Genomic DNA, 21,377 nt, shown 5'->3' with positions numbered 1-21,377 from the left:
AGAGATGCCTTGGACTATACTTATTGGAACTACGCAGACATAGAGAGGACCTCTTGAGGAGGGGCCCAAGGAGGGAGATACAGCTACAGCAGTAGATTACAAATTTCTTTCAGTCAAAGAAAAAGGAGTCAGTCCCCCCAGTATAGCAGCACCAGAGGCACATTGCTTGATCGGGTGATAAGAGTTGGGGCGGTCCGGTCGCCCCCAGATGAGGGGGCCATCTTGACACAGATGAAGACTACAACAGAGGATCCACACCATAACAGCACGACACAAGAGTCGCCAGAGTACTCACTATGGAGGACATTGATGTTACTCTCGGACACTGATGTTCTTTTTAACTTTTATTTTACTTCATTTTATCTTGTACCCAGACATTGTATTAGATCCACCAAGATTGTATCAATTTGGTCTTATAGGTCATTTTGGCGTTTTGAAGACGTTTAATATAACATTTCATCTCTCTCATCTCTCTCTCTCTCTCTCATGGGTTTGGACCTCTCTCTCATTTTAAAGTTTTGCCACCACTTTTTTGTTGTTTTACGTTTCGTTACTGTTTTTCGCTGTTTTTTAGAGTACGAAAATGTTTTTTGTTGTTTTACTATTGTGCTGTTTTTTAGGGTTTTAAATTTGTTTTTCGCTATTTTTCAAAGTTTCATTGCTGATTTTTTCTGCTTTTTAGGGATTCATAAGCGTTTCTTGCTATCTTATAGGGCTCTTTGTTGTTTTACTCTCTCTCTCTCTCTCTCTCTCTCTCTCTCTCTCTCTCTCTCTCTCAATGCTCACATATGAGAGAGGGAAGTCACTTCAATCGGAACACTCCCATGAAATTATGCAAGAAGGTAGCAAAGGACGACAAGATGATGAGGGATGAGGTGCCATTTTGGCCCAGAAGAAAGAGACGGATAGTGCTCTCTACATCGTCATTACAGCCCTATCGAAGAAGATCACGGCCTTAGAGACGGAGTGTGCCTCTTTCAAAAGCAAAGTGGCAGCACGAGATTAATAAAATTGACAAACTAAAGGAGGAGTTGGAGGACATGCACTCCTGGACCAAGCTTGAAGAAGGAAAAATTCAGCCATCCATGGCAAAAGAGCTGAATATCAATAAGGCGCAAGTGCTCGCCATCCAAGCAGAGGAGAAGAGAAGGCACGAGAGACCTCTTCATGGGTAGAGATGCTCACCCGCACCAAGAAGCAAGTAGAGGAAGCGGACCAATGGATCCAAGTGGCCAAAAAAGGGAAACATGAAACGCCCACTCCCACCTCTATCAGCAACATGACAATTGAGGAAGAGCAAAGAAGAAAAGCGCGCGCTCTGCATGTACGAGTCACGGGTGTCAAGGACACCAACAATGTGGACGAGGAAGTGAAAAGCCTCTATGCATGTATGGGAATCATGGAGTCAAAACACACCGGAGTATGGAGAGTGGGCAAGAAAGGAGGAGGTGATGCGGGAACCTCCAAGGAACGTGCTCTAATCATTCACTTTGCTACCATAGGAGACAGGAAGGACTTCCTCAAAAGGAGGCCTACACTAAAGCAAAGAGGGATTTTCTTGGGAGATGATCTTATGTTGTCTCAACTAGCACACATGAAAGAATGCATGCCCGAGATCGTGGCTGCCAAAGAGACAGCAAAACTCGCCTTCTGTAGAGGCGGTAAAGTGATAGTACTTGACAAGCGCACCGCATAACGGTGCGCAACCTATGGGACCAACCTAAAGTTACGACTAAATGTTGGAGCGTTCGAGGATTCCTTCAGAGGGAGGGACATCATTTTCTATTCAAAAACCCATCAGAGCCCAGAGAGCACACTCCCAAGGGTGACTGGATACAGATGGGAGAGCACATGTAGACAAGTGGCTTGTAATGAGCACAGTAGCAGAGGATCAAGAATAGGAATGTTATTTAGGCCAGAGTTACATTCTATCATCCAGGTGGTTCGCAGAGACGAGAATGCCCGCTATATGTGGGTCAGAGGAGTGGGGAGGGCAGAGCTCTCTACATTGCTATATGTACTTCCCTCCAAGCACATCTCATTATGCTTCGCCTGAGGGGCAGTCACCATCCATGATACTAGATGAGGCTATTTGGGAGTTCTTGAAGGATGGAGATGGCATCCTACTTGGGGATTTCTATGCGAGGATAGCATGTCATCAGGCATCTTTCTTTTACACTTCCGAGGAAATGTTGAAAGAGCTAGACTCTAGAGGGATGGGGCTCTCGAGGACCTCAGAGAAGAATGAGGAACAAAGTATGGAAGATATCTCATTGAGATGGACACAGTGCTACAGTTTTGGGTCAATCTTAGTTTAGCTTAGGATCTAGCCTCGCACTTTTTGAGCCTCTAGCAGGACGTGCATGTTCAGGCAGGTTATAGTTCCATACCCTCTCTTGCACAGTACAGTCAATTCACCATATAGGCATGTGAGCAATCACTTAAGTCACTTGATAATAATAGGCATATATTTTATTAAGATCGTGGGGGCGAAAGAGACACTGCTCAACCCAGCATAAAACTCCTATATAAGTGACCCTAGGGTCACCTCCCATGGCAAGTCGGGACCCGCAGTACAAGGACCAAAGTACTCGCAGCATCAGCGATTTCTATCTTCAGCCACCGCCAGTGTTTCTGCCCCAGCATCGCCAGCAATTTCAGCCCTCAACATCAGCAATTCAGCCCTCGGTTTCCACAATTCAGCCCTCAGCATCAGCATGTTTCAACCCTTAGCATCAGCAATCTCCACCATCAGCAATCAGCATTTTTCAGCAGCACCAACACTTGCAGATCAAGACCAGCCCTAGCGCTTTTGCATTTCAGCCCTTAGCCTCGCAGAATCAAGCATTTGCATCAGTTCAGCATCAGCATCCAATACTCAGTATTCAGCATTTAGCCAATGTATCAGCATTTGTGCATGTAAATAAAGCAAGTGCATGCTCTAGCAACAAAGCAAGGGGGCCCTTGAGGGTGGTTGGGCTCCAACATGCAATGTCATCTCTCTTCTCTCTCTCTCTCTCTCTCTCTCTCTCTCTCTCTCTCTCTCTCTCTCTCTGCCTATCTCTTTTCCATTGTCTTCAGTTCACTTTCTCTTTTCAAGCGAAGCGAAGTAACCTTGTGTTTGTACGGACTACTAGATCCGACCTAAGTCCTTAAAACACTTCCGCTGCACCTGGCAAGAAAAGAACAGAAAGGTAAGCTAGGTCCACCGGATAATTGGATCAAGGGTACCTTTTGGCAAAGTGGATGGAGGAGGAGAACCTCCAAATTCTCTTCAAAGAAAGTTGTACCTTGAAGCTTTTGGTTCTTCTGAAGGGATGTCGTAGACTGAGACAGAGTGGTGTTTGGAGGTATATCCATCTGTAAAGATTTTATCACTGGAACAAGTTGTGTCCAAAGATTCAATTGCAGCGATTGAAGTTGTGCTGCAAGAGTCTGCATCTGATTTATCCTTTGCACCGCTGAAGGTAAAAACTGGAGTCTTCAAGTGTGAAAAGTTATCATCCACCACTGCATTTGGTATCTGTTCGGAGACAGAATTTATTCTGCAAGGGCGGTGAAGAGGCGAATTTTTCTGCCTAGATCACAGTCAAAGAAGGGGTCATGTGCTTATTGGTTGTCACACAAGAACCAAAATCTTCTGAATCTTCAACTGTTTGAGCGGATATTAAGGCTTCCAATTGAGAAGGGGGAGGTCGAGGGAGCTGTTGCCTCTTAGACCTCTGAAGGATCCTCTTGCACAAGAAAAGGATCAATAATCTACTTTACCACCATCAGACAAGAAAGACTCGCGGGGGGGAACTTGTCCAGCATCGCGGCATTCACGACTGAGTACTCGACTAGGACCGGATACATGTGCTACTAAGTAAGCCCATCTTGATATCGTTGATGATCCTTTGGAAGCTTCATATTGCTGCTTGCTGATGATTCAATAAGAAGTTGGATGCTTAGAACTGTAGTATTTCCAAGTATATTCATACTGAGACCTTTGTTGCTCGCACGAAGGTACCTTGTGTCTAGTTGTCTCTGAGAAACCATGCTTTGGGTGAGAAAATTTGAGTTCCGAAGCCTTTGGTTTGAGTGGTTCTTCCTGGTCGACCACTGAAGCGTCGAAAGGTGGCAGAGGAGTAGAATGTATAGTCCAAGAAGCAGTTGGATGACTCCGAGAAGAGGTCTGCATTTGATCCAAGTGAGTGTGAAGCGATGCGAGGCTTATGGAAAGTGTGGCCATCTGCTCCTTGATAAGAGTAAGAGCGTTTTCAGATTGACCTTCTCCGTCTTGAGAAGTCGGCATGGTTACGCCTCCAAGGGAACTCGAACATGTGCAGGAGCAAGTCGAGGATGGGAACTTCGCGGGCGGGAAGATGTTCTGGTTCGGGAGCCGGCAAAGGCAAAAGAGGATTCTCTGGAAGGATGTCTTCAGCCAGTACGTCTACATACGACAAGTACGAAACTGGCACATCATAAGCATCATCGTCCATGAGGAGGGCAAGGCCAGGACTCGTGATTTGCCACGAGAGGAAGTGTGCGCAAGAATGCCAGCGCTGGAGGGTTTCTCTACAAGGATCATTTGTAAAGAATTTTCAATGGCTTCACTTGATGAAGTTATCTTTTGGTTTATTAATACCACTGACCAGGTCACCCCCTTTGGCCGGGCACCCAATTGTGGGGCGGGCAGGCAACTTAAATAATAGAGGCCAATACAAGGTGCAGCCAGCGTTTCAAAAAAACTCTCTCTACGTAACTTTCAACCAGTGTATGTTTTACCAACGCAACCCAACCAGCGAGTAAACTTCCTTATGTGCAACTCCAACCGCTTGGCGCATGTAACGCTTTGGTGAAGGGGCACCTCTATAGAGAAGAGCCCGCGCAAAGAGACACGATACGGACACACACAGCAAAGCACGATGGAGTGCCACCGATCAGTGTCCTTTCACATGATCGCTTGGGAAGGGGTGCCGCCCGCCGGTTCAAGACCCGTTTGCGTAAAGGGACACGAGCACGAGCTCGAAGGGGTACATCCCAACAAAGAGAGCCTGAAGGGTCACCAGCATAAAATTTTCTGAAAATCACCGGGTACGCCACACACACACATCTGTGTTCTACGCTTTTATTTATAGAATTAGAGCGGAAAAAAATCAAGTTACTTGATATGCTTGTATGTGTGTGTGTGTGTGTGTGTGTGTGTGTGTGTGTGTGTGTGTGTAACCTGTCCATGCAACTCCAGGAAAGGGGAGAGAGGGTAGCGGCGAGGGTGAGAGGCTCACAATCTCGGGTCTCGGGAAAAAAATTTGCTCTCAAACACTGTAAGGATTCTAGTTACTAATCCTTAAATTAAGTACTTAAACTCATGATTAGACTTAAGAAACTCAGAGACAAGACTCAGAAGACTCTATGTTTGATTGATTCATTGAATGCTTGAAAACTGAGTACAATAGGCTCCTTATATAGGAGACGAAGAGTCACGAGTGAACAATCACATCCCATGGCGAATAGACATGACTCTAGGCATAGAGACACATCCCTTGGACGAAGAGCTGCAACCATTGGGCGAAGAGTCGCACCATAGAGCGAAGGGGTGTGACCAGTCGTCGAAGGAGTGTGGCTTTTGACGAAGAGGCATGTCCTTTGAGCGAAGAGTCGCAACCATCTAAGCGTAGGGGTCCTCCTTGGCATGGCACTTCGCATATCTGCAACTAGGAGTAGGTGTAATACTGTAACATAGTCACAATCGTGACAATGACGACGACGACGGGATACTGATGGGTACTGAGAGTCCTTATGCTGAGCTAAACAGAAGCCAAGCTGAACACAAGGGGTACTAGGTGCTTGGGTATTGTGTCGACGACGATGACGACGACGACGACGATGCCGTGGCTATGGATGAATGCCGAAAACTGCTAACGATGTCGATGGCTCAAATCTACAACCATGACAAGGCTAAGGGCTAAATGTTGAGGCGATCATGGGCTGAAAACGCTGATGATCAAGGGTTGAAAATTCTGATCATAAACGTTGGGTCATGCTGAGAAAACGTTGGAGATCTGCTGGGTCATGCGGGTACCGCTTGGTGCTACTGCATCTCCCTGTCTTTTGGTGTCTCTAGCGCCCAAAGGGCTCCTTATATAGGTGCTAAAAGTTGGGTCGCGCAGTGGCTGGCTGAAAACCCACGATTTGGAATGCCAAGGGTCATTTATTAATAATGCCAGGCTAAGAGGTGGTTCACATGCAGTTAAGTGCACATGAAAAAATGCAGTACTCTGCAAGAAAGGGTATGCAACTATGACCGGCTTGGGCATGCATGTCCTGCTAGAGGCTCACAAAGGTGCCAGGCTAGGTCCTAAGCTAAGACTAATGCTAGACTAAAGCACAAGCATGTCCACGTAGCGCAAGTGAAGTGCGCACGTGACAACTTCGCGTCCAAGAAAGCAGAGTTGATGCTAAGATCATCTGTGGAAGAGGACTCTCAAAATAGAGTCGAAAAAAGAGTTGCAAGGATGTCATGTCCTTAGTCTAGAGGGTGAGATCCAAAGGCAAGAACCTCGATTCTCGGTGGTTCCTTGGAATGGGGTTTTTGCGCTGAGAACAAGAGGCCAAGGCTTCCAAGTACCATCAACGTTGCTTCTAGAATGAATGTGGTAATACGTGCCGTTCGGGTGCTTGTATAGACTTCTCCCCAGTAATAAATATACTTTTATGGAGAGGACCAGCCCATCTTCTGGTCCCAGTATTGTGTCGATCTTCTCATTCTCTCTCTTACTCTCTATATCACTTGGCTTTAGTATTAAGTGATAAATTCTATTTATCCGAGTATATTCAATATTGTTGTGCGCTCCAACTTATGACAGTTCTACTCATGGAGGTCTTGTGGTGAAGCTCGGAGTTTCCTTTGTTACAGCAGCCACCTTCAATAAGTGGATTGTCTTCTACCCTTCTTGACACCACACAAAGGATACAATTGATCATGTGACGTGGCTTGGCGCTAACCCTTGGTCTAGAAATCCTATGTTCGGCATCATGAGGGCCGACAGTTGGGAGAAGGGGCTCATTGAATGGACGAAATGGGATCCCGGCCCAGACTCCTCTTTGTAGAGTAGCTTTGGCACATATGCATTTATGCGAATTTTATTGCAAAGCATTCTTTATTCGCAAAGGGACAGTACTTTATTTGCACAAAACTTCATAACTATATAGTTGTATTTTTTAAAAGATAAAACATCTCTAAATCCGCAGAGGCGTCAACCCCGATCTAGAACTCCTATGTTCAGGGTCATGAGGGCCAACAGTTGGGAGAGAGGGCTCATTGAATGGGCAAAATGGAATTCCGGCCCAGACGACTCCTTTGCAAAGTAGCTTTGGCACATATGCATTTATGTGAACTTTATTGCAAAGAATTCTTTATTCGCCGAGGGACAGTACTTTATTTGCACAAAACACCTCTATTTTATCTAACCATAACTACGTACTGTATTTGTTGAATGTGATAAAGATTCATATATACTGATAAACATTTAAAAAACGGATATCTAAAATCACAAGCATGATCACAACAAAATTGCAAAGCTAAATGCATCAATGATCACATCCAAAGCCAGCCATTCCTGGGGGCCCAAATGATAGGAACCACTCCATGAGCTTTTTAACAAAGACACTACTGCTAAAAAAGAACAATGCTCAAGGCGTTCCGAGATTTTAGCAGTAAACACATACAGAATACGCATAACCCCCCATAATCCATTTGTGACATAGACATTCAAAGTGGATCTCTGTCAAATAACAAACAATCAGAAAGAGATAGCTCAAAATGCTAGAGGTGCAAGGAGGTTACCCAAGGCAGTTGAGATTTACTGCGTAATGCTGGAAAAGTCTTTATCTTTTCCTGATAAGGACCCATGAGGGCTACCTCCACATCCCCTCGACTAGGATCCATCATGTTCAAAGAATTTCTCCGGCCAACACTGAAGGTAGTTGTATGATCCGACTCTGACGCAGAACCAGACCACTCAATTTTGACAGATTCAAGGTCGAGGAGAATGCGACACAAGCTGTGTCACACTCCTCTCTGGGACTGCCTCTCAAAAAGAGACGCTGCTTTAAAATGCAGAGTTCTTAGGTAGCAGAAAGTTGCAGAGATGATCAGGATCTGCAGACCGACCTGATCGCGTTACAGACGTTTCTCAGAATGTCTGTGCATATGCTTTTAAGTAGAAGGCTCAATTCTGCCCGTCAGAACTGGTCAGGACGCCCACGACAGGACTTCAAAGAATTTGATCCCGATAAAGTGCGACATGGATCGGAGTTCCAAAACGCACGCCTTATTGGCCAGGAAAAAACATCCTCCCTAAAAGAGGGCATGACAAAGAAGGCATTTAAGATTTACTTCTCCGAAAGGGGGGGGGGGGGGGGGGGGGGGGGGGGGAGGGGGCACTAAAGGACCACGAGGTCTTTAATGAAGCCCAAGCCGTGGGATCGACGATGTGCAAGCTAGGCTCGAAATTCAAAAACAGCGTGCACTGTCGGATGTTGTCCAAGTTTACTTTTCTTGGTGAGTTTACTTTTTTGCCTTTGTGTTTACCGTATAACGTATATTTTGCCTTGGATGCCATCAAAACCTACGCACCCACATGGTTAGAGCATCCACCTCTTAGTGGACAGGTGTGGGTTCGATTCACCTGGCAAGCGTTGATCGTGGCTTTTTTTCGTCCGTCCACCTACCTTGAGATTAACGCGCTTGGCTCCCAATCGTTGATCCCATCTCTCCAGCTTCTTTAATGAAGCCCAAGCCGTGGGATCGACGATGCGCAAGCTAGGCTTGAAATTCAAAAACAGCGTGTATCGTCGGATGTTGTTCGAGTTTACTTTTCTTGGTCGAGTTTACTTTTTTGCCTTTGTGTTTACCATATAAGATATGTTTTGCCTTGGATACCATCAAAACCTACGCACCTGCGTGGTTAGAGCGTCCGCCTCTTAGTGGGCAGGCGTGGGTTCGATTCACCTGGCAAGCATTGGCCGCGGCTTTTTTTCGTCCATCCACCTACCTCGAGATTATCGCCCTTGGCTCCCAATCGGTGATCCCATCTCTCCAGCTTCATTGAATACCCCGTGCCACTTAGTGTTGGGGGGGGGGGGGGGGGGGGGGGGGGGGGGTACATGCACCCCTCAATCAATCAATCAGCCACGAGCTACACCACTCTAGCCAATCGGTAGGTTGTGCACATGCATCACAGTGTCATTTGCAAAAAGCTACAAAAGGTTTGCGCGTAGGTGACAAAGTTACAAAAAACTTTCAGTTTAGGGGTTCCATAAGATCTTTGGCCTTACGAATAGTGTAATTTATTAAACGAGGTGAAGAAGGCTAGTTGCATCTTGGGGGAAGACATGTATGTGCTCACCCTATGAGATAGGAGAAGAAGAAGATGGGCAATAGTAAAATCCACACACACACACAAAAGAGAGAGACTTTAGAGGAGAATAGAGAGAGAGAGAGAGAGAGAGAGAGAGAGAGAGAGAGAGAATTTTTTGGGACAAAAAAGGAAGAGAGGAAGTGTCCTACCTTTAAGACACATCGCATAGGCCTAGGCATGGCAAGCCAAAATTGGGGTCGAAAGTAACACTGTGCTCCATCTCTATCTTGCACAGGGGATCCTTCATGGAGAATCTATGATAACATGGCAAATGGGGAGCGACCATGGCTTGCAAATCAAGTTGGTGAACAATGACTTGGGGCTAGTGCACGCTAATTCACCCTCGATTCACACATAGTCTACTGACTTTATCCAATGGCCACAATCGGCCCCAACCCACAATGCCTATTCTCAATCATAGATTACCCTCATTCACTCGGCATCATTTGGAAGCTATCATGATCATGCTCTCTTGAGTAACTCCCTCAAGCCCCCATCTTGGCTATTCTACTTAATTAATAGAAATTAAACCATGGGTGTGGGTGCTACGAGAATCTTTCTAGAGTCACAAGAGGAAGTACACCATGTATAATGTTAAAGAAACCGACGTGGATTTGTCAGACATAAAATTTCAAGAAGATGATGTCTCACCACAAGGAATGCATGGAACTAGATAAGTTGCACACAAGAAGTGCAAGAATCGCAAAGTAGTCCTAACTTGTGAGTAGTGTCTAGGCACATCTAGAGGCTAAAAAAATTATTTCTTTCATAGGACAAGTGCAAATCAAGAGGATGCAATCTCTAGTTTTCCAGGGACTTCCAAGGGAGAAGGTGAAATCTCTCTCTCTCGAGTCCTTTAAATTGAATAGGAGAAGAAATGTATTACCTCATAGAGAGGAGTCTCTGAGTTACCAATGAGGCAGAAACCGCACCCTCTAGGAAAAGCTCTTCTATATAGAAGAGAAAGAACCAAGATGATGAGGAAGATCCTTGATAAGATGTGCTAAATGCTCTTCAACATGTAAAACAAAACACACATGGCAGAATTCTCATCCAAGTTTTTATTTTTCTCAAGAGGAGTCGAGCAGCCAAAGAAGATCATCAAGGAGACAAAGTTGTGGGATACCACCTCCATCCTCTTCTTCCTTTACTTTATTAGAATGCTCTTCTCATGAATGAGAATGTTAAAGCAAGAGGAAGAGAGGGCACCAACGTACCTATCCCACATGGAAGAGAGTGCATCACATGCAAAAATTCGAAAGAGACGACAACATAGTGTTCCTCACTTTTAACAAAAGTTATGGTAGTCATAACAAAATATTGATTTTCATTTAATAATTCAATGTTGAGTCTAGTGGAGAGAATTTCTCTAGTTAATCTGAACGGTGGATGTGTGTGTGAGTACAGTGTTGTGTAAGGATGGAGAGCACGGAGTGAGTGAACCACATAGAATGAGTTATCCTCTCTCGCTCCTTCTTCTATATTCAAGTAAAGAATAAGTCAGTTAGTAATGGTGGGTTAGTAACGTGCGTCCAGCCAGTTGGCCTGAACCCAAAAATCTCCCACTTGAAGGCCAATGTGGCCCAAGTGGCCTATGTATGTACAACATGTACAACCGTAAAGCATTCCAATGGCTTCACCTTACACCCATCATCTCAATGCAATGTGCAAACTGCTCTGAGGCTAGACTCTTCATGAGAGAATCTGCATGGTTGTTATCTGTATGAAACTTGACTAGCTCAATGTGTTTGCTAGCTAGTATGTCCCGTATCACATGAAGCCTGACCTCTATGTGTTTTGATTTGGAGTGAAACACAAGGTTCTTTACCAACGCAATGGCACTCTGACTATCACAATGCAGCACACTTGAGTCTGAGCTAACCATACAGCTTCCTTGCTAGCACCAAAAATTGCAACATATGTTAGGAAATAAGACGTAGCTAAATTGATAATTGAGTAGATTACTTAATGGAGAGAGACAGATTTATATACACGAGATTATAGAGTAGAGAGAGAGAGAGAGAGAGAGAGAGTACACACGATATACGTGGTTCACCCAATGTGGGCAACGTCCACGGAAAAGCAGCCACTCAATGGCTTTAGTACTTCAAAACAAGAAGTAGTTTACAAAGGGATTATACCCTTAATGGAGCTCCCGCCTTGCTTTACTCTCACCACCTCACACTCACCTTGTTGCATCAACTTCACGCTATGAAATGTGTGTAGAAATGGCCTCCTTTTATAGGCCAAAAGGGTTGCCCTCTCTTATGAGAGACAGCCATGTGTAGCCGCCCTTGTGCGAATAAGTCCAAATCGGACCCTCCAATCCGCCCATGTGTGGCCGCCCTTGAGAAGACAAGTCCGCTTTTGAATTTGGCCACCAGCCATTGAATTCGGCCACCGGCCACCGGCCATTGACTTCCGACCACCGGCCACCGGCCATTGACTTCTGACCACCGGCCATCGGACATTGACTACCGGCCACCGGCTAACCGACCGGTTGTTTTCCGACCACTTTTCGGCCGCCGTCTGGCCATAATATTCCAGCGAAAAAGAATATTCCAGCGAAGAAAAAAGTCTCGGGGGCCTCCATCCCCGAGGCCTTTAAAGTTGCCCCTGATTCTTGTCCGTGAAAATTTTGGTTTCTGGTGAGTGATTTTCCTTCATGCACGATGGCTTCTCCTCATAATGGGGGCCTTACAAATGTGCGCTTTTACCACAGAAAATTACAAGGGTAAATCAGGCTCCATACTTAACAATCTCCCACTTGGAGACTGATCTCCAAACCAAACCAGTGACTGCTTTCCATTCTGGCTTCTTATCCTTGAATGCCGATTGAAGATGAGCAAAAGCTCAACTTCTCCTTGTTGACCACCTTTGTAAACATGTCTGCAGGATTTTCACTTGTATGCACCTTTCCTAGCTTTAGTTGTCCCTCTTCCAAAAGAGTGCGTATGAAGTGATATCTCACCTCAATGTGCTTTGTCCTTGAATGAAAGGTTGAGTTCTTCGCAAGATGGATACCGCTTTGGCTATCACTGTACAAGACACAATTGTCTTGTTTGAATCCAAGCTCTTCTAATAATCTGTGAAGCCACATAATTTCTTTGCTTACCTCCGTCATTGCTACATACTCTGCTTCCGTGGTAGAAAGTGAAACCACTTTCTGCAGCTTTGAAGCCCAGCTTACTACTGTACCTCCAACCGTGAACACATAGCCAGTAGTGCTCCTTCGAGTATCTTTGTCACCTGCCATATCTGCATCAGCATACCCTTCTAGAAAAATATCAGTTCCTCCAAAATACAAAGCATTTGTTGTTGTCCCTTTTAGATACCTAAGTATCCACTTCACAGCTTGCCAATGCTCTTTACTTGGGTTGTCCATGAACCTACTCACAACTCCCACTGCATGTGCAATGTCTGGCCTTGTCCAGACCATAGCATACATTATAGAACCTACCGCTGCAGCATATGGAACTTTACACATATAGGCTATCTCCTCTTGTGTCTTTGGACACATATCCTTCGTTAGTTTAAAATGACCAGCCAAAGGTGTAGAAACTGGTTTTGCATTTTACATTGCAAACCTTTCTAGTACCTTCTTGATGTAATCTTCTTGAGATAGCTTTATTGTCTTCTTCGTCCTGTCCCTTGATATTTTCATACCAAGTATCCTCTTTGCAGTACCTAAATCTTTCATTGAAAAAGATTTGGACAACTCCTCTTTTAGGTCTTTGATGTCCTGCATGTTAGCACTTGCAATCAACATGTCATCAACATACAACATTAGGATGATGAATTTCCCATCTCCCAAATTCTTCGTGTAGACGCAGTGATCCGAGTTGCATCTTGTGAATCCATGATCCAACATCCATCGATCAAACTTCAAGTACCATTGTCTTGATGCTTGCTTTAAACCATACAAGCTCTTCTTTAATCTGCAAACCATTTTCTCCTTACCTTTTACTTCATACCCCTTTGGTTGAAGCATGTAGATTTCCTCCTCTAAGTCACCGCGAGGGAATGCTGTATTTACATCCATTTGCTCGAGATTTAGATCATGAGCAGCCACAAGGCTTAAGACAATCCTAATTGAGTTCATTTTTACAACAGGAGAAAACATTTCATTGAAGTCAATACCTTTCTTTTGAGAAAAACCTTTTACCACAAGCCTAGAATTGTACCTTTTCTTCCCACCTTCTTCTTCCTTTAGCTTGTACACCCATTTGTTTTGAAGTGCCCGCTTACCTTTAGGCAACTCAACCAACTCCCATGTTTGGTTGCGATGTAGTGAGTCCATCTCCACTTGCATGCTCTTCGTCCATTCTTCTTTGGATTCATGTTGCATAGCTTCTTCATATGATTCCGGCTCTCCAAAATCTGAGATCAAGAGATGGTTGAAGGAAGGAACAAACCTTTCTGGAGGTCTACTTGCTCTTGTAGATCTTCGGGGAATAGGTTGAGGCTCCTCATTTGGTTGACGTTGTTGCACATTGTCACCGTTTGCAGTCCTTGAGTCTTCACCGTCCTCAAGCTCCATGTACTCATCACCTGTTTCTTTTGTTTGTTTTCTTTCCAAGTAATCTTTGTTCATATTTTGTTCGTTAAAAATTACATCCCTACTCCTTAAGATTTTACCATCTTCAGGTTTCCATAGGCGATACCCAAAGTTTCCTTCTCCATAGGCAATGAAGAAACACTTTTTGGACTTTGTATCTAACTTTGATCTTAGGCTTCTATCTATGTGCATGAAAGCCTCACACCCAAACACTTTGAGAAATGCATATGTCACCGGTTTACCTGTCCATGCCTCTTCTGGAACTCCCCCATCCAATGCCGTTGAGGGTGACCGATTGATTAAGTACACAAACGTACTTACAACTTCCGCCCAAAGCTCAAGCAGTAGGCTTGCATGTAGCCGCATGCTTCGTGCTCGTTCCATGATTGTCCTATTCATCCTTTCCGAAATCCCATTTTGTTGAGGTGTCCTTGGGGTTGTCCTTTGCCTCCGAATGCCATTGCTAGCACAAAAGCTTTCAAAAGCTTTGCTGCAATATTCGCCTCCATTGTCGGATCTGAGGCATTTAACCTTGGTACCTGTTTCATTCTCCACAAAGGCTTTCCACCTTTGAAATATGGAAAATACATCGGATTTATTCTTCATGACATAAACCCATGTTTTTCTAGTCGCATCGTCTATGAATACTACATAGTACAATGAGCCACCAAGTGATGGTGTACTTGCAGAACCCCAAACATCAGAATGAACCAACTCAAGTTTTTTATTTTTTCTTTCATTTCCTGATTTTTGAAATTTTACCCTCTTTTGTTTACCATAAACACAATCTTCACAGAACTCTAAGTCCACTTCTTTCAAACCTGGTAGAAGCTTCTTTGTTTGAAGGATTTGCATTCCTTTGGCACTCATATGCCCAAGTCGGTAGTGCCACACCGCACTGTCAACTTCTGTAGTTGCTGTACAAGCTGAAGGTTGCGTGCTAACAGTACACAAGTAAAGTGTACCGACTTTTTCACCCTTGGAAACCACCAAAGATCCCTTTGAGATCTTCCACAGTTTGTTTCCGAATGCAATGTTGTGACCTTCATCGTCCAATTGTCCTGTAGAGATCAAATTTTTGCGAAGAGATGGAACATGCCTAACATCTTTAAGCTTCCATTCATTTCCGTTAGCAGTTTTGACAGAAACTGTACCTTTGCCGACAATCTCACAAGCTTCATTATCTCCCAAGTATACATACCCAAAATTACCTTTGGTGTAGTCTTGGAAATGTTGCTTGTGTGGTATCGCATGCAATGAAGCCTCGGAATCTACTATCCAGGAATTAGACACATTGTCTAATGAGAGAATTAGAGCATCTTGCTCTACTTTACCTGCCACATTGGCCTCTGATGTTGGCTTGTTGTCTTGAGACTCTGTCTCCTTCTTCTTCTTGGACCAGCAATCCTTCTTGACGTGGCCCTTCTTGCCGCAGTTCCAACATTCAAGAACTGACTTTGTGCGTGACTTGCTCCGCCTTGAGCGATCACGACCCTTTTGGTTTTTGAACCTCTCCTTAAGCCTTCCTCTTGTTTCCACTGATAGTGCAGCACTTGATGATTCTCCTGTGCTTCTCCTTCGCATTTCCTCACTTAGGAGAACACCCACAACATCATCAAACTTAAGAGTATTTTTTCCAGAGATAGAATTACTTACAGCCATCACAAGGCTGTCCCAACTATCCGGTAGAGATGATAGTATAAGGAGAGCTCGCACTTCATCATCGAAAAAGATTTTCACTGATCGAAGTTGACTTATGTTTGTGTTAAAGTCATTTAGGTGTTCTGCAATTGAACCATTCTCTGCCATCTTTAGATTGAACAAGAGCTTCATAAGAAATACCTTATTGGATGCCGATGGTTTCTCGTAGAAGTCGTCAAGTGACTTTATCAAGTCCTCCGTGGTCTTCATCTCCGAAACATTGAAGGCCACCGTTGACGCCAAGCTTAACCGGATTGTTCCCAGTGCCTTCCGATCAAGGACAATCCATGCTTCATCTGCCATTGTTGCGGGCTTCTTCGCAAGACCGCCTAGTGGCAAATAGAGGTCCTTCTGGTAGAGATAGTCTTCAATCTGCATCTTCCAATGTTGGTAGTTTTTGCCGTTGAACTTCTCAATCTTGAGCTTCCCTTCCTCCGCCATAACTCCCACTCAATTCAAGGAATCCTTTTCTTGAGATAATTTAGCTACGAGCAAACCTTGCTCTGATACCAGCTGTTAGGAAATAAGACGTAGCTAAATAGATAATTGATTAGATTACTTAATGGAGAGAGATAGATTTATATACACGAGATTATAGAGTAGAGAGAGAGAGAGAGAGTACACACGATATACGTGGTTCACCCAATGTGGGCTACGTCCACGGGAAAGCAGCCACTCAATGGCTTTAGTACTTCAAAACAAGAAGTAGTTTACAAAGGGATTATACCCTTAATGGAGCTCCCGCCTTGCTTCACTCTCACCACCTCACACTCACCTTGTTGCATCAACTTCACACTATGAAATGTGTGTAGAAATGGCCTCCTTTTATAGGCCAAAAGGGTTGCCCTCTCTTATGAGAGACAGCCATGTGTAGCCGCCCTTGTGCGAATAAGTCCAAATCGGACCCTCCAATCCGCCCATGTGTGGCCGCCCTTGAGAAGACAAGTCCGCTTTTGAATTCGGCCACCGGCCATTGAATTCGACCACTGGCCACCGGCCATTGACTTCCGACCACCGGCCATCGGACATTGACTACCGGCCACCGGCCAACCGACCGGTTGTTTTCCGACCACTTTCCGGTCGCCGTCTGGCCATAATATTCCGGCGAAAAAGAATATTCCGGCGAAAAAAAAGTCTCGGGGGCCTCCGCCCCCGAGGCCTTTAAAGTTGTCCCTGATTCTTGTCCGTGAAAATTTTGGTTTCCGGTGAGTGATTTTTCTTCACGCACGATGGCTTCTCCTCATAATGGGGGCTTTACAAATGTGCGCTTTTACCACGGAAAATTACAAGGGTAAATCAGGCTCCATACTTAACAACATACTATGCCTCTATTGTGGAAGAGGAATTGCAATCCTAGAGACATGATCTCCATGACACAGCTTTCCCAACAAATAGGAATATATAAGCAGACGTTGATCTTTGACTATCCACACAACCTGCAGATAAAACCCACCCTCCGAGCGAACTTTTTCGAGCATATGAAAATCCAAATGATGTTTGATAAGCACCTTGATATAAAATAGATTGTAGAGGATGGTAGCAAGCATAATAGCGCAATTTCAACATACAAGAATTTTTGAGGTTTTAAGTTGTGTACAAACTTAAAATCTTCTTATGTAACCTAAAAATGATTATCAACTACCTTAATTATATCTTCTACTAGATGCATTGAGGTAAAAAACACCTTCTTATTACATTGTTTCAACTCGTGGGTTCACATCACTAGACTTGGGGGGGGGGGGGGGGGGGGTTGGGGGGGCGGGCGGGCGCAACGTTGTGAGTAGCTTGCACATGTCATTTAGCAACTCAAAAACCATGTGTCCATAGGAAGCAAGATAAGTGCATAGACATATTTTCACTTGTCAATCATTAAAGAGAGGGCTCAATAATTTTCATCCATAGGAAGTTCTAAAAATTACGTAAATAATTCATATTTGATCATAATTTTAATAGTTGTCAATAAGTGGTTGGTATAGACATAAGCTATCCTAGTCCATTTCTTTATTACATCTATTTAGTTAGAGAGAGAGAGAGAGAGAGAGAGAGAGAGAGAGAGTGAGCTTTAACTCGAGTATGGCATACTCCTACCATACAAAATCCATGCATTAAATTTTTGCATTGAGAACTCACATTTTTACCATTATCAAGGTGAACTCACTCACATTCTTGTTGGAGGTGCACGATCCCACCTTGTACAAGGACTCCCTCTTGCATCAATATTAAACCACCATGATGGAGCGTGAAACCTGTTTTTGGGGGGGGGGGGGGGGGGGGGGGGAGAAGAGAGATTTTCATGTCATAGGAACAATCCCAAGAGACCTCAAGATCTATCCGATGAGTTGAATGAGAGAGAGAGAGAGAGAGAGAGAGAGAGAGAGAGAGAGAGAGGAGGAAGAAGAAGAAGAAAATGATAAATTTAAACATCGTAGGAACGAATCCCAAGAGACCTCCATATCCAACACTTCGAGCTCAATCCCTGATGAATGAGAGAGAGAGAGAGAGAGAGAGAGAGAGAGAGAGGGAGGGAGGGAGGGGGGGGGGTGCATGAAAAACGTGCTAGCCTAGCAGGAACAATTTCTAGAGACTCAATATGAGAGTGATTTCTTGTTCCTATATAATAGCTTATCATTGGGTATGCCTCTCTGCTCTCAAATGCTCATCCCCTTATTCTAGGCAACAACATGGCTCCTCAACTAAATCTTGAACGTTGATCAAATCTTAGGTGCGAAACCGCAAGTTTTGTTAAATTTAAACGAGACCTTAAGCTGGTATATTTGTTGATTCCTTAAATTTTAGGGTAGCAACCATCTTGAGCATCACGTAATTGCCATAGTTCTTTCCTTCTAATCTTTCTAGCTTTCATGGTGTGTTCATCTTTCTCAACAAGCCCTAATTTTTCTATCATGGCTTCCATTAGAGTTCATAATAAGTGTTTGTAGTCATCCGTGTCGACGCGGACGGCCATAGGCTGTTATTATGGGTTAGTTTTATCTCTGGAATTAATGATCCACAAGGCCAAAATACTTGTCTACAACTATCCGCACCCACATGGGAAGTTATCATGGGTCCCCCCTCCCCCCCCTTCTCTCTCTCTCTCTCTCTCTCTCTCTCTCTCTCTCTCTCTCTCTCTCTCTCGTCTCATTCTAGAGGTCTGTCGGCAGAGTTGCAAGGAGGCGCAATTGCTCAAATCCCTTCTTGGCCATGCTCCGCAGAACAAGAAAACGCAATGGGTCCCTCTCTGTGTGTGCATAGAAGCTCGGGGATGTAGGTGTTGGTGAAGGCAAGGAGACTATTGATTTTTACACAGGCAGACTGCAATGCTAGCAATATGCAATATGTTGGTGGAACGGGACTGGAATGACGGCAACGAGAATATGGGCAGCTCTGTGAGCGTAAGTAGAGGAGCTACAACGGCGCATCAATGGAGAAAGCAAAAGAAGCATATTAGTTGATCTCAAGATACCCCTTTTGCTTTAGTAGTGGAGCAGGCAAGGCAGGGGTGCCATCGAATTGTGAACAGAGGAGATCAAGGCCAGGGTTTCAATTATCAGTGGGTTGAGGGTGAAAATTATTAGAGGGGTGAAGGTGAAGGGTATCTTCCGACTTCGATTGTAACTCTTGAATTATTTTAATAGTATGCCAGTAGCAAGGTATTGAAGGGAATAGAATTACTGACATTGATTAATATTCCTCAATATTCGTGCGCAAGAGAGAGAGAGAGAGAGAGAGAGAGAGAGAGAGAGAGAAAGATAGTTCTATTATCATCCTTGGAGGTCAAATATGACCTATGGGACCAAATGAACATGTCACGTGGTGTGAGTGGAGGTCATAAGTGACTCTCAATGCTCAAAAATGGTTGAAATGAGCGTCGCAATAGAGAGTCCGCATCGTGGTTGGGAGAGGAAGGTATGTAGGGAGAGCTCATGGCTGAATATAAGGGGAAAAGAGGACCTAATGTGGTCAAAAGCTAAGCACTCAAGTAGTGTGTGGTACTCACTCTCTCGCACTTGACGAAAGCATATGAGTCATTCATCACAGTAATGAGCATGGCGCATTTGTAGGGCGGGGGAGACGGCTGTTTTTGTGGATCGACTCTCAATTACACTCAACTCGACTCGAGTTTTTTTGTGGGTGATCAGCTTTCCCGTATATGACACCGATTCGGTGGTTTGTCATCGGCAATTCACCACCGACATTGACATTCTGGCATCGACACACTCAATGGGAAGTGATCCGGACTCAAGAAGTAAGAGCATGTAGGGTGTTTGTGTCTTGACTTGGAGAAAGTTGGTGAGAAAACGCTTTTGAACATTCTCAAACTCTTTCCAAGTAGACTTCCCAATGCTTCCACCCCACACCTCCACTCCATAAAGAAGCACCGGTGTCACCAATGTGTCACAGTGGTACTTTTTGAGAGCCCAACACTTGATCTCTCTAGCATTGCACATGTTCTCAAATGCATAATAAAAGCCCTCTTTTTGGCTTCCAATGCACAATCCTTCCATTTATGATTGGATGGAACCTCAAGGCCAAGGTACTTGAAGTGATCTACCACTTCAAGTTGCTCATTGTTGTATACAATGCATGGATTTTTGTCATTGAGGGTCTTTACAAGCATAAGCTTGGTTTTGGATCCATTCATGATCAGCTCGCCATGTAGGCAAAAGTGTTCCAAGACACTCATAAGCTTTTGTGCATCTTCTAAGGTATGTGCCAAGAGCACTACATCATCGGCATAAAGTAAAAGCATGATCACTACATTTCCGATCTTAACCTCTTCTATGCCTTCTTGCTACATAAAATCAAGAACCATGCATTCCAATCATCAATGAGTAGCCCAAAGAGGGTTGGGGAAAGTGCGCATCCTTGTTTGACACCAATGGTGCTTTCAAAAAATTCTGAAATTCCATCTCCCATACATAATCGACATATCACTTTTTGGTAGATGCAAAAGACTGCATGCATAAATTCTCTCGGCACTTGAAGGCTTTGCATACATCTCCAAAGATTTCCTCGCGGTACCATGTTAAAAGCTTTTTTGAAATCCACAAAGCAACAATACAACTTTTTTTCCTTTCAATCGAAACGCTTCCATAAGAACTCAAAGAGTGACAAGGTGATCAATAGTGCTATGATGCTTTCAAAAACCTGCTTGGCCAAGCGCACGTTTGCCACTTTTCAGCCCATTCACTTATCTTCATTTCCATGATACATCCAAATAACTTTTCCATCAAAGAACCAACCATTATAGTGCGATAGTTGTTCACATTGTTTACATCTCCTCCTTTGTGCAAAGGTTTGATCCAATTTGCACCCCAATCATGAGGCATGCCATGCTGAAGTGCAAGGTTAAACATATCGCATATCCAATATCGTGTTTTCTTGCTTGTCCATTTAATCATTTTAGCCTTGACACCTTGAAGGTCCCCTGCCTTGCGAGTAGCAAGTTTCTCAAGCGCGCGGCATACATCTTCAATGGTAAATAAGGGAGACATAAACGGAAGGGAGCTACAACACTCCATCTTATTAACATTGGGTTGCTCATAGAAGTTCTTGCAATGCATATACATATCCTCAAGAGTCAAGTCACCAAAGCTCTCAACACGCTTGCCTTTTAGATTTTGCCAAAACTTGCCACATGCATGTGCTTTCTCTTGCACTAAAAGAAGTTGTTTTTTGACTTCCCACCTTCTCCTCTTCTTTTGAACAAGTGC

The 21,377-nt window shown here is 44.2% G+C and overlaps 1 protein-coding gene across 1 annotated transcript in view; it reads right to left on the bottom strand.

The window, feature by feature from the left end:
- Nucleotides 1-8,069, bottom strand: part of LOC147433494 (pyrophosphate-energized membrane proton pump 3-like) — a 31,620-nt gene extending 23,551 nt beyond the window's left edge. Inside the window, exon 1 of the mRNA XM_086490178.1 lies at nucleotides 7,829-8,069. Within this exon, the coding sequence (XP_086346304.1) occupies nucleotides 7,829-7,933 (105 nt within the window). The 5' untranslated portion in view covers nucleotides 7,934-8,069. The remainder of the gene's footprint in view (nucleotides 1-7,828) is intronic.
- Nucleotides 8,070-21,377: the final 13,308 nt, after the last annotated feature.

Source organism: Adiantum capillus-veneris, chromosome 19 (assembly GCF_014529385.1).
Source record: "Adiantum capillus-veneris isolate H3 chromosome 19, ASM1452938v2, whole genome shotgun sequence".
NCBI classification, from domain to species: domain Eukaryota; kingdom Viridiplantae; phylum Streptophyta; class Polypodiopsida; order Polypodiales; family Pteridaceae; genus Adiantum; species Adiantum capillus-veneris.
Note: the sequence above shows the minus strand (reverse complement) of the source record. Positions and strands in the feature narration are given on the sequence as shown.